We start from the raw sequence: 12,407 nt of genomic DNA, 5'->3' as shown, positions 1-12,407 counted from the left end.
GTGACCGACAACGGCAGTCCGGCATTGTCAAAGACGTTTACCTTAACTATCACCGTTACCGACGTGAATGACAAACCAAGACAATTGACGATCGATAAGTTCAAAGTAAGTTAATAATGTAGGTAGTGAGTCTGTGCTATAACTATAAGTATAGGTACGGTGTCGACATTTGTCAGCAAAATTTATTGTTTACCGCTTGTGTCGTTTGTAACAGATAGCGGAAAACGTCAAAATTGGTACGGATGTTGGCACGTTGAGTGCGTCTGATGAAGATGTCGGTCAAGTATTGACATACACGATTACAAGTGCAAGTCAGTTTTTCAAGACGAAAGGCAATCGGCTTATCGTCGCTCGTTTACTTGACTACGACAGTGCAAAGATTCACATCATTACAGTTAAAGTATCTGACGATGGATCACCATCTCTAACGGTGCGAATACTTTATAGAACTTCTCTCTCCATTACTAATTTTAGTGGTTAATTGTTTAATAGATGTCAGCTAATTTTACTGTCGAGATACTGAATGTCAACGAGAAACCGTCGTTGCTCACTTTCAAGAATATCGGAGGTCAAATACAGTTTAGTGATAATTTCCCATCAGTGAACGAAATGAGTGCCGACGGAAGCGGTACGACAGTCGGAACGGTCGTTGGAACGATGGAAGCGATTGACGCAGACAGTGGGGACAAATTGACATTCTCTTTGGACAACGACGGAGGCGGTCGCTTTTCTCTGTCTCAGAGCACATCAAAATGCCAAACAGCAAGGAACAAGGTACATCAATCCGACGAGTGATAGCAAATAAGGTTGAAGCGAAATTTCATTGATATTTAGGATGTAAAGACTGTTTGTAGCATTCAAGTGTTGGTCGTTGGGACATTAGACTATGAATCGGTGACACAACACACTGTGACGGTCAAAGCGACAGATCAAGGAGGATTAGTAGTTTCCAAACAGTTTACTGTCAAAGTGAACGACGTCAACGAACATCCTACGGTAACGTGTTTGCTTGACGATGAAGTGCATGTGTGAGTTTTCTTCTTAAAATTGTATTGGTGTGCAGAACATTAGTGCATCTGAAGGAGTCTTTCGAGTAACCGAGAACGCAAACGGAGCGACAGTCGCATCTCTGATCACAACAGATCCAGATCGAGGCCAGTCGTTTGTGTACAAAATTGTGGACAATCCAGCTGGACCTTTTACATTGGATGGCAATGTTCTGAAAGTGAAGCAAACGGGAAATATCGACTACGAGATCAAGTCGTCGTATACAGCTACGATTCGGTCGACAGACAACGGGAATCCTTCTCGCAGTTTCACCAAGAAAATCGTTGTGAAAATTATTGATATTAACGAACCGCCAACTAGCATTTCTCTTGCCCACGATAAGGTTGCTTGCACTCTATCGTTGCTGATATCTCTTTCTTTCTAGTTATTTACGTATTTCTACTTTAGATAGCAGAAAACAGCGGTACTGGTACGGTTGTCGACGTTCTTCTCATCAGTGATCCCGAAACGAGTCAATCTCATACGTGTACAATGTTGGACGATGCAGGAGGACGGTTTGTTATGAATGTTTTGAATTTAGAGGTATGCATACATTGTGATATATTTAAGTGAATCTGTGGAAATTCTTTTCTGTTTGTGTATGCAGGTACGAGCGTCCAACGCAAGTTGCATTCAAGCCGGTGGCGCAAATTGTTTGCTCAACTACGAACAAAACAAATGGCACAAAGTGACTGTACGCTGTACGGACAACGGAAATCCATCAATGTTTAAAGACAAACAGTTTACTATTAATGTCGTCGATCGTAACGATCCACCGAGAGAGTTGAAACTCAGCAAACAAAGAGTACGGTAGCGCTCGTTGATTTAAATCGTCGTAATGAACTTTGATTAATGTTTAGATCAGTGAAACGTTTAACATTGGAGACGTAATCGGCGTGTTTTCGGCTGTGGACGAAGACAGCGGTCAATCGATGTCGTATTCACTCACCAGCAACAGCAATGGTGTATTTGATGTGAAGAACTCACAACTTATTCTTAAGAAATCGCTCAACTTTGAACAACAAAAAACTCACAATATCGTCGTCAAGGTCACCGACAATGGCACCCCACCTCTCTCGGTTAGTTTTGCTTTTGCTCTTTAGTTAGATTTTAGTAAATGTTTGTATGTTTTATGGAATATTGATTTATCGTTGCAGATGACGAGAAACTTTACCATTGAAGTTATCGACGAAAACGAATCTCCACTCATTGTGACTTTTCTTGATTTGAATGGCCAGTTGACGTTTCCTACCAACTTTCCAGAAGTAAAGGAGAATTCAGCAACAAACACAGTTGTGGGCACGATTGAAGCCGGAGACCCGGATATCAATGAAAAGATTGTCTTCAAGTTGACGGATGATGTCGGTGGTTTGTTTACACTATCCACTCCGTCGCGAAGCAGTTGCAAGAACGAATCTGGAACTGCAGTAGAAACATTTGTTGAAGGAAAGTTGGAGTGACTTTTTTGAATTGTGTTTGTGTGAGTGTAGGGTGTCAAGACTAAGTGTCAGGTGCAACTTTTTGTGTCTGGAATGTTGAATTACGAGCTGAATAGCCAGCACGATATCACAGTGTTAGTATCCGACTCAAACGGTAAGACCTACTTGGCCAACTTCACGGTCACCGTACAAGATGTAAACGACCCTCCAACGGTACCGAAACAAAATGTTTGTTGTGTCGTGTTTGTATGTTGTGTTGTTTGTATAGAATATGGAATTAGCCGGTGGAGTGGCGACAGTTACTGAAAACCAGCAGTCAGCTGTAGTAGGAGAACTCGTCACAACCGACGACGACCGACATAAGAAGTTTACTTACTCTCTTGTGAGTGATGGAGGTGGACCGTTTGATATAGTGGGGAAAGAAGTTCGACTGAAGAGCAGAACAAGCGTCGACTACGAGAAGAACAAACAATTCAGCATCCGCATTAAAGTGATCGACGGAGGATCACCCGCAATGTCTTTGACGAAAACGTTTATGGTGAAAGTTATTGACGTCAATGAAGCTCCCACCAATGTCTATTTGTCTAAATACGAGGTTTGTTTATCAAAGTGTTGCGAAAATTGGAGTAAAATAATAATTTTGCTTTTAGGTCAATGAAAATAGTGACGCGGGTACAGAAATAGGAACTATTAGTACAAAAGACCCGGACAATGACGATACAATTACTCAGACTCACATTTATAGATTAGTTGACGACGCCGGAGGAAGATTCGCAATCGTCAATGGTGCTCTTAAGGTTGGAAGATCTTCGGTGGTCGTAGACATTGATAAAATTATTATATATTTTATTTTATCTCTAAGGTGAAACCTTCAAACAAGCAATGTTTGAATTCTGGTGGAGATTTCTGTTTGCTGAATTACGAAAAGTCGACAAGTCATCGCATTGTAATCGAAGTTACTGACAGTGGCAAACCGTCAATCAAGAAAGAGTTTGTAGTAACAATTAAAGTTTTGGATGTCAACGATAGTCCTCGATCATTAACAGTCAGCAATCTGTTGGTACGTATAGACTAGTAACTAAAGCTATATCCTGGAAGCTACGAGCGTTTCAATGTAATTGCGTCACAGTGTGTGTGTGTGAGTGTGTGTGTGTGTGTGTGTGTGTGTGTGTGTGTGTGTGTGTGTGTGTGTGTGTGTGTGTGTGTGTATGTGTGTGTGTGTGTGTGTGTGTGAGAGAGAGAGAGAGAGAGAGAGAGAAGGGGGGAGACAGAGACAGAGAAGGGTTAGAGGAGGAGACGGGCAGAGAAAGGGCGATGGGGGGAGAGGACGAAAGAGAAGAAGAAAGAAAGAGAGGGCTAGAGGGAGAATTTCGTATATGTGGAGGTGTGAGCGTTGGTTCTATTGTATTCTGTTGGTGGTAAAGTACGTAAATGTAGAGCACATCCCTGCAAACATACGTACATGCATAAATCCGGACGCACCTGAAGTGGCAAAGCTAATTCGTTATAAAACAAGTAGCAACACTCGTAGTTACTATAGTATTATATTGCACTTCTTTTAAGCTTCCAACTTCTTTAGATAGAAATTATCCGTAGTTACTTTGATATTAATGTTGCAGGTTAACGAAAATCTTCGTAAAGGAACTCTAATAGGAAGCGTGTCAGCTGTTGATGAAGATTCTAGTTCCTCTCTATCATATCACATTATTTCGAGCGACGGTGGAAAGTTTAACTTGAGTGGTAACCAACTGTTTACTGGACAGCTCGAGAACTATGAAGTTCGATCGTCATACCAACTCAAACTGCAAGTCAAAGACAACGGATCTCCACAACTTTCTGTGAGCGGTCACCACACCGGTCGGCGTGTGTCTGTCCGTGACGTCATTTGTGTCATATTATAGATAAATCAATTGTTTACTGTGACCGTTATTGATGTCAACGAACGACCAACTTCGGTTTCTGTCCTCCCAACAGACGGACAATTAAACTTCACGGTCAACTTTCCCAAAATTCGAGAGCACACATTGGCTGGTACTGCTATCGGTACAGTGGAAGTAGTGGACGTGGATAAAGGAGAAATGATGACGATCACTTTGGACAACGATGACGGAGGGAATTTTCGAATAGCAACGGGAAATGACGTTCGTTGTGCTTCTACAACATTACAAGTAATCATTTCAATCATTCTGCTTTCAGATTGAAGTGACTAATTAAGAGAATATCTCGTTTTTAGGGTTTCAATTCCGTTTGCCGAGCAAAACTTTTTGTTGGAAAGACGTTAGATTACGAAGTCAATGTACAACACACGATCATCATTCGCGCTACCGACAAAAGTGGACACGGTCTCTCTCGAGTAGTCAAGTTGACTGTCTTTGTAGTAGACGTCAATGATCCTCCAACTGTATTTGCATATTGAAATATGTGAAATGATTGTCATAAAAACGTGTTTATGTTTTGTATTTAGGACGTGGATGTGGCTAGTGGCAATCCTCGTGTGCACGAAAATGTAAACGGTGCTGTCGTTGGAGAAGTGTCGGTCACAGATCAAGACACGTGGCAGACGCACTCGTGTCAACTTACTGACAGCGCCGGTGGCCGTTTTGTGATGGTCGGTCGCGAAGTACGAGTGAGTTCGAATGCAAACTTGGACTACGAGTCGCAGCAGCAACATACTATAACCGTCCAATGTACTGACGACGGAACTCCTCCTCTTAGTATAACGAAGAGTTTTACAGTCAAAGTTCTCGATGTCAACGAAGCTCCTACTGCACTTTCTGTATGATGGCTGCAATGCATGCATTCTTGAAGCAACGCGTTGTTTAACATATTTTATTGTGTAGCCAACTGTACTGTACGTGGATGAAAACAGCGCTAAAGGTACTGTGGTTGGAACTTTGACTAGCAACGATCCTGAAGCAAGTCAGACGCATACACATCGACTGATCAAGTCACCAGGCAATCTTTTTGCTCTAAATGGAGATAAGTTAGAGGTATGTTATTATCTATAGCATACGTGGCGGGGATTCAGAAGCCTAGCTAGTGAAAGTGCATGGGGACACGTGGCCTTCTCTCAACAGCTCTCTGATTCTGATCTACACTTTACACTTTACAATAGTATGCTGTAGACAGACAGGTTAGCAAACACTTAGAATAATTGCGTTGGCACTGGATTAGCGTAAATGCTTGCAGAAACAAAGTAACTTCTGTTTCTTATTTTAATCATTTATTGTAGGTGAATGTTAACAACAGCAAGTGTCTAGCGTTTGGTGGAAGTAACTGTCAACTCAACTACGAGACGAACGCTCTCTATAATCTCGTCATTCGCTCAACGGACAGCGGCAATCCGCCTCGTTCCACCGACTTCACTATTACCATCAAATTACGAGATGTCAACGACAAACCTGGAAACGTGAACCTAACCGGTTACACGATTAAAGAAAACGCAATCTCGGGGACGGAGATCGCAAACGTGTCGGCCATCGACGAAGACGCACGGCAACGTATTACATACTCATTGAGCACTAATCCTGGAAATGTGTTTGCTATCAAAGGAGATAAGTTGATAACCACTAGTAGCTCGATTGATTACGAAACCCGTAAAACCTACAAGATTGTCATCGTCGCAACAGACAACGGCAATCCGCCAAAATCTGTGAGACCAATCTTTACGATTTTGATTGCTAAACGTACAACGAGAATGTTATTTGTCTAGACATCGTCTTCCTTCACAATCGACGTTCTCGCACAGAACGAACCGCCCGTCGAGTTTAAGTTTAGTGCTACAGGCGGACAGCTCTCATTCCCGGACGACAAAGCAAAAATTGGAGAGAATGCAGTGAAGAATACGGTCGTGGGGACGATAGTGGTGTACGACCAGGACGCAAACGAGCAGTTGACGTTGAAACTGGACGACAATGCGGGTCGACGGTTTGCTCTGAACACAATGAAACCACAATGTATTACAGTCAATACATTGGTCAGTGAGTATATGTAATGATGCAGACAAATAATGGTGTGACTGTGCTGTCGTGTAGAGCGCCAAAACAAAGTGCGAAGCTCAACTGCTAGTCGACGGCGCTTTAGACCACGAGAAAGATTCGCTCCTTGATATCGTTATTCGCGCTACGGACAGAAACGGACTCTTCAAGATCGCGCGCTACCAGATTACAGTCGTTGATGCCAACGAGCCACCAAGAGTAACATTTGGCATTACTTTACAATTATTACTCGTATACTGATTGTTGACGGTGTGTAGGACATCACTGTTGCTAGTGGTAAGCTTTCTGTTCAAGAAAATCTTAATAACTTTGCAGTCGCTGAATTCGCAACGGTCGACGAAGATGTCGGCAACAAACACACGTACTCGCTTGTCAACGACGCTGGCGGAAAGTTTGCTATTACTGGTAGTCAGCTGGTGACGTCTGCAAAGGCAAATCTTGACTTTGAAAAGACATCAAAATACACGATCGTCGTGAGATCAACAGACAAGGGAGGATTATCCGTAGACAAAACGTTTACTGTGACCGTAGAAGACGTCAACGAGGTTCCTATCTCGATGAGTTTGATAAACTCCGAGGTAATGCGTAGTGTATTCGTGTGCTCGCGCACGTATATAGTAATCTGTGTGTGATGAATAACCAACTATATTCAAGGTGGCGGAGAATAGTAATGCGGGCACGGTGGTTGGCACCATTCAGACGAAAGATCCCGATAACCTGTTGGTAAATCGTCAGTCGTTTACGTATACGCTACTGGATGGCGACCAAAAACGATTTAAGATTGAAAACGGCGTCGTGAAGGTAAACACAATGATGACTCGTACAAATTTACCAACTATATGGTTGTGGTTGCTCTAGGTGGCTGTCGATCAATGGGAGTGCAACAAAAAGGGCGGTTTGTATTGCAAACTCAACTATGAAGTGAGCAAGACACATAAGATTACTGTGACGGTGACCGACAACGGCAGTCCGGCATTGTCAAAGACGTTTACCTTAACTATCACCGTTACCGACGTGAATGACAAACCAAGACAATTGACGATCGATAAGTTCAAAGTAAGTTAATAATGTAGGTAGTGAGTCTGTGCTATAACTATAAGTATAGGTACGGTGTCGACATTTGTCAGCAAAATTTATTGTTTACCGTATGTGTCGTTTGTAACAGATAGCGGAAAACGTCAAAATTGGTACGGATGTTGGCACGTTGAGTGCGTCTGATGAAGATGTCGGTCAAGTATTGACATACACGATTACAAATTCCAGTCAGTTTTTCAAGACGAAAGGCAATCGGCTTATCGTCGCTCGTTTACTTGACTACGAGAGTGCAAAGTCTCACGTCATTACAGTTAAAGTATCTGACGATGGATCACCATCTCTAACGGTGCGAATACTTTATAGAACTTTTCTTGTAAATTTGCTAATTTTAGTGGTTGTTTAATAGATGTCAGCTAATTTTACTGTCGAGATACTGAATGTCAACGAGAAACCGTCGTTACTCTCTTTCAAGAATGTTGGAGGTCAAATACAGTTTAGTGATGATTTCCCATCAGTGAACGAAAGGAGTGCTGACGGAAGCGGTACGACAGTCGGAACGGTCGTTGGAACGATGGAAGCGATTGACGCAGACAGTGGGGACAAGTTGACATTCTCGTTAGACAACGACGGAGGCGGTCGCTTTTCTCTGTCTCAGAGCACAGCAAAGTGTCAAACAACAACGAACAAGGTGCATACAGTGTGTGTGTGTGTGTGTGTGTGTGTGTGTGTGTGTGTGTGTGTGTGTGTGTGTGTGTGTGTGTGTGTGTGTGTGTGTGTGTGTGTGTGTGTGTGTGTATGTATATATGACGAAAAGTTGGGTTGAAGTCGATATTTTATTGATATATTTAGGATGTAAAGACTGTTTGTAGCATTCGAATGATCGTCGCTGGAACATTAAACTATGAATCAAGCACACAACACAATATAACGATCAAGGCCACAGATCAAGAAGGATTAATAGTTTCCAAACAGTTTACTATTAAAGTGAACGACGTCAACGAACATCCTACGGTAACGTACTTGCTTGATAATGAAGTGCATGTAAGTTTGTTTTATGTATTGTTGGTGTGCAGGACATCAGTGCATTTGAAGGAGTCTTTCAAGTAAAAGAGAATGCAAACGGAGCGACAGTCGCATCTCTGGTCACAACAGATCCAGATCGAGGCCAGTCGTTTGTGTACAAAATTGTGGACAATCCAACTGGACCTTTTACATTGGATGGCAATGTTCTGAAAGTGAAGCAAACGGGAAACATCGACTACGAGATCAAGTCGTCGTATACAGTTACGATTCGATCGACAGACAACGGAAATCCTTCTCGCAGTTTCACCAAGAAAATCGTTGTGAAAATTATTGATATTAACGAACCGCCAACTAGCATTTCTCTTGCCCACGATAAGGTTGCTTGCACTCTATCGTTGCTGATATCTCTTTCTTTCTAGTTATTTACGTATTTCTACTTTAGGTAGCAGAAAACAGCGGTACTGGTACGGTTGTCGACGTTCTTCTCATCAGTGATCCCGAAACGAGTCAATCTCATACGTGTACAATGTTGGACGATGCAGGAGGACGGTTTGTTATGAATGTTTTGAATTTAGAGGTATGCATACATTGTGATATATTTAAGTGAATCTGTGGAAATTCTTTTCTGTTTGTGTATGCAGGTACGAGCGTCCAACGCAAGTTGCATTCAAGCCGGTGGCGCAAATTGTTTGCTCAACTACGAACAAAACAAATGGCACAAAGTGACTGTACGCTGTACGGACAACGGAAATCCATCAATGTTTAAAGACAAACAGTTTACTATTAATGTCGTCGATCGTAACGATCCACCGAGAGAGTTGAAACTCAGCAAACAAAGAGTACGGTAGCGCTCGTTGATTTAAATCGTCGTAATGAACTTTGATTAATGTTTAGATCAGTGAAACGTTTAACATTGGAGACGTAATCGGCGTGTTTTCGGCTGTGGACGAAGACAGCGGTCAATCGATGTCGTATTCACTCACCAGCAACAGCAATGGTGTATTTGATGTGAAGAACTCACAACTTATTCTTAAGAAATCGCTCAACTTTGAACAACAAAAAACTCACAATATCGTCGTCAAGGTCACCGACAATGGCACCCCACCTCTCTCGGTTAGTTTTGCTTTTGCTCTTTAGTTAGATTTTAGTAAATGTTTGTATGTTTTATGGAATATTGATTTATCGTTGCAGATGACGAGAAACTTTACCATTGAAGTTATCGACGAAAACGAATCTCCACTCATTGTGACTTTTCTTGATTTGAATGGCCAGTTGACGTTTCCTACCAACTTTCCAGAAGTAAAGGAGAATTCAGCAACAAACACAGTTGTGGGCACGATTGAAGCCGGAGACCCGGATATCAATGAAAAGATTGTCTTCAAGTTGACGGATGATGTCGGTGGTTTGTTTACACTATCCACTCCGTCGCGAAGCAGTTGCAAGAACGAATCTGGAACTGCAGTAGAAACATTTGTTGAAGGAAAGTTGGAGTGAATTTTTGAATTGTGTTTGTGTGAGTGTAGGGTGTCAAGACTAAGTGTCAGGTGCAACTTTTTGTGTCTGGAATGTTGAATTACGAGCTGAATAGCCAGCACGATATCACGGTGTTAGTATCCGACTCAAACGGTAAGACCTACTTGGCCAACTTCACGGTCACCGTACAAGATGTAAACGACCCTCCAACGGTACCGAAACAAAATATTTGTTGTGTCGTGTTTGTATGTTGTGTTGTTTGTATAGAACGTGGAATTAGCCGGTGGAGTGACGACAGTTACTGAAAACCAGCAGTCAGCTGTAGTAGGAGAACTCGTCACAACCGACGACGACCGACATAAGAAGTTTACTTACTCTCTTGTGAGTGATGGAGGTGGACCGTTTGATATAGTGGGGAAAGAAGTTCGACTGAAGAGCAGAACAAGCGTCGACTACGAGAAGAACAAACAATTCAGCATCCGCATTAAAGTGACCGACGGAGGATCACCCGCAATGTCTTTGACGAAAACGTTTATGGTAAAAGTTATTGACGTCAATGAAGCTCCCACCAATGTCTATTTGTCTAAATACGAGGTTTGTTTATCAAAGTGTTGCGAAAATTGGAGTAAAATAATAATTTTGCTTTTAGGTCAATGAAAATAGTGACGCGGGTACAGAAATAGGAACTATTAGTACAAAAGACCCGGACAATGACGATACAATTACTCAGACTCATATTTATAGATTAGTTGACGACGCCGGAGGAAGATTCGCAATCGTCAATGGTGCTCTTAAGGTTGGAAGATCTTCGGTGGTCGTAGACATTGATAAAATTATTATATATTTTATTTTATCTCTAAGGTGAAACCTTCAAACAAGCAATGTTTGAATTCTGGTGGAGATTTCTGTTTGCTGAATTACGAAAAGTCGACAAGTCATCGCATTGTAATCGAAGTTACTGACAGTGGCAAACCGTCAATCAAGAAAGAGTTTGTAGTAACAATTAAAGTTTTGGATGTCAACGATAGTCCTCGATCATTAACAGTCAGCAATCTGTTGGTACGTATAGACTAGTAACTAAAGCTATATCCTGGAAGCTACGAGCGTTTCAATGTAATTGCGTCACATTGTGTGTTGTCTGTGTGTGTGTGTGTGTGTGTGTGTGTGTGTGTGTGTGTGAGAGAGAGAAGAAGGAGAGAGGAACAGAGACAAAGACAGAGAAGGGTTAGAGGAGGATAAGGGCAGAGAAAGGGCGATGGGGGGGGAGAGGAAGAAAGAGAAGAAGAAAGAGAGAGAGGGCTAGAGGGAGAATTTCGTATATGTGGAGGTGTGAGCGTTGGTTCTATTGTATTCTGTTGGTGGTAAAGTACGTAGATGTAGAGCACATCCCTGCAAACATACGTACATGCATAAATGCGTACGCACTTGAAGTGGCCAAGCTAATTCGTTATAAAACAAGTAGCAACACTGGTAGCTACTATAGTCTTATATTGCACTTCTTTTAAGCTTCCAACTTCTTTAGATAGAAATTATTCGTAGTTACTTTGATATTAATGTTGCAGATTAACGAAAATCTTCGTAAAGGAACTCTAATAGGAAGCGTGTCAGCTGTTGATGAAGATTCTAGTTCCTCTCTATCATATCACATTATTTCGAGCGACGGTGGAAACTTTTACTTGAGTGGTAACCAACTGTTTACTGGACAGCTCGAGAACTATGAAGTTCGATCGTCATACCAACTCAAACTGCAAGTCAAAGACAACGGATCTCCACAACTTTCTGTGAGCGGTCACTATACCGGTTTACGTGTGTCTGTCCGTGACGTCATTTGTGTCATATTATAGATAAATCAATTGTTTACTGTGACCGTTATTGATGTCAACGAACGACCAACTTCGGTTTCTGTCCTCCCAACAGACGGACAATTAAACTTCACGGTCAACTTTCCCAAAATTCGAGAGCACACATTGGCTGGTACTGCTATCGGTACAGTGGAAGTAGTGGACGTGGATAAAGGAGAAATGATGACGATCACTTTGGACGACGATGACGGAGGGAATTTTCGAATAGCAACGGGAAATGACGTTCGTTGTGCTTCTGCAACATTACAAGTAATCATTTCAATCATTCTGCTTTCAGATTGAAGTGACTAATTAAGAGAATATCTCGTTTTTAGGGTTTCAATTCTGTTTGCCGAGCCAAACTTTTTGTTGGCAAGACGTTGGATTACGAAGTCAATGTACAACACACGATCATCATTCGCGCTACCGACAAAAGTGGACACGGTCTCTCTCGAATAGTCAAGTTGACTGTCTTTGTAGTAGACGTCAATGATCCTCCAACTGTATTTGCATATTGAAATTTGTGAAATGATTGTCATAAAAACGTGTTT

The 12,407-nt window shown here is 42.0% G+C and overlaps 1 protein-coding gene across 1 annotated transcript; it reads left to right on the top strand.

The window, feature by feature from the left end:
- Positions 1–492: 492 nt before the first annotated feature.
- Positions 493–12,159, top strand: LOC134177980 (protocadherin Fat 4-like). The gene is made up of 36 exons (XM_062644759.1): positions 493–774; positions 835–996; positions 1,064–1,390; positions 1,456–1,590; positions 1,655–1,852; positions 1,908–2,126; positions 2,205–2,474; positions 2,538–2,681; positions 2,755–3,081; positions 3,137–3,283; positions 3,349–3,546; positions 4,106–4,324; positions 4,388–4,654; positions 4,720–4,887; positions 4,951–5,262; positions 5,327–5,476; positions 5,719–6,138; positions 6,199–6,462; positions 6,521–6,682; positions 6,742–7,062; positions 7,139–7,285; positions 7,343–7,540; positions 7,650–7,865; positions 7,926–8,207; positions 8,369–8,530; positions 8,593–8,919; positions 8,985–9,119; positions 9,184–9,381; positions 9,437–9,655; positions 9,734–10,003; positions 10,066–10,209; positions 10,283–10,609; positions 10,665–10,811; positions 10,877–11,074; positions 11,578–11,796; positions 11,860–12,159. The coding sequence occupies exons 1-36, from the start codon at positions 493–495 to the stop codon at positions 12,157–12,159; spliced, it is 8,181 nt and encodes a 2,726-aa protein (XP_062500743.1).
- Positions 12,160–12,407: the final 248 nt, after the last annotated feature.

The sequence above is a fragment of the Corticium candelabrum genome, chromosome 4, assembly GCF_963422355.1.
Source record: "Corticium candelabrum chromosome 4, ooCorCand1.1, whole genome shotgun sequence".
Classification (NCBI taxonomy): Eukaryota; Metazoa; Porifera; class Homoscleromorpha; order Homosclerophorida; family Plakinidae; genus Corticium; species Corticium candelabrum.
Note: the sequence above shows the minus strand (reverse complement) of the source record. Positions and strands in the feature narration are given on the sequence as shown.

Bases quoted from the DNA above. Each gene is read 5' to 3' on its own strand.
- LOC134177980 (XM_062644759.1), top strand. From the start codon at position 493: ATGTCAGCTAATTTTACTGTCGAGATACTGAATGTCAACGAGAAACCG. The intron at 2,475-2,537 runs GTAGAAACATTT...GTGTGAGTGTAG, and splicing joins AGAACGAATCTGGAACTGCA to GGTGTCAAGACTAAGTGTCA. The intron at 6,463-6,520 runs GTCAGTGAGTAT...GCTGTCGTGTAG, and splicing joins GTATTACAGTCAATACATTG to AGCGCCAAAACAAAGTGCGA.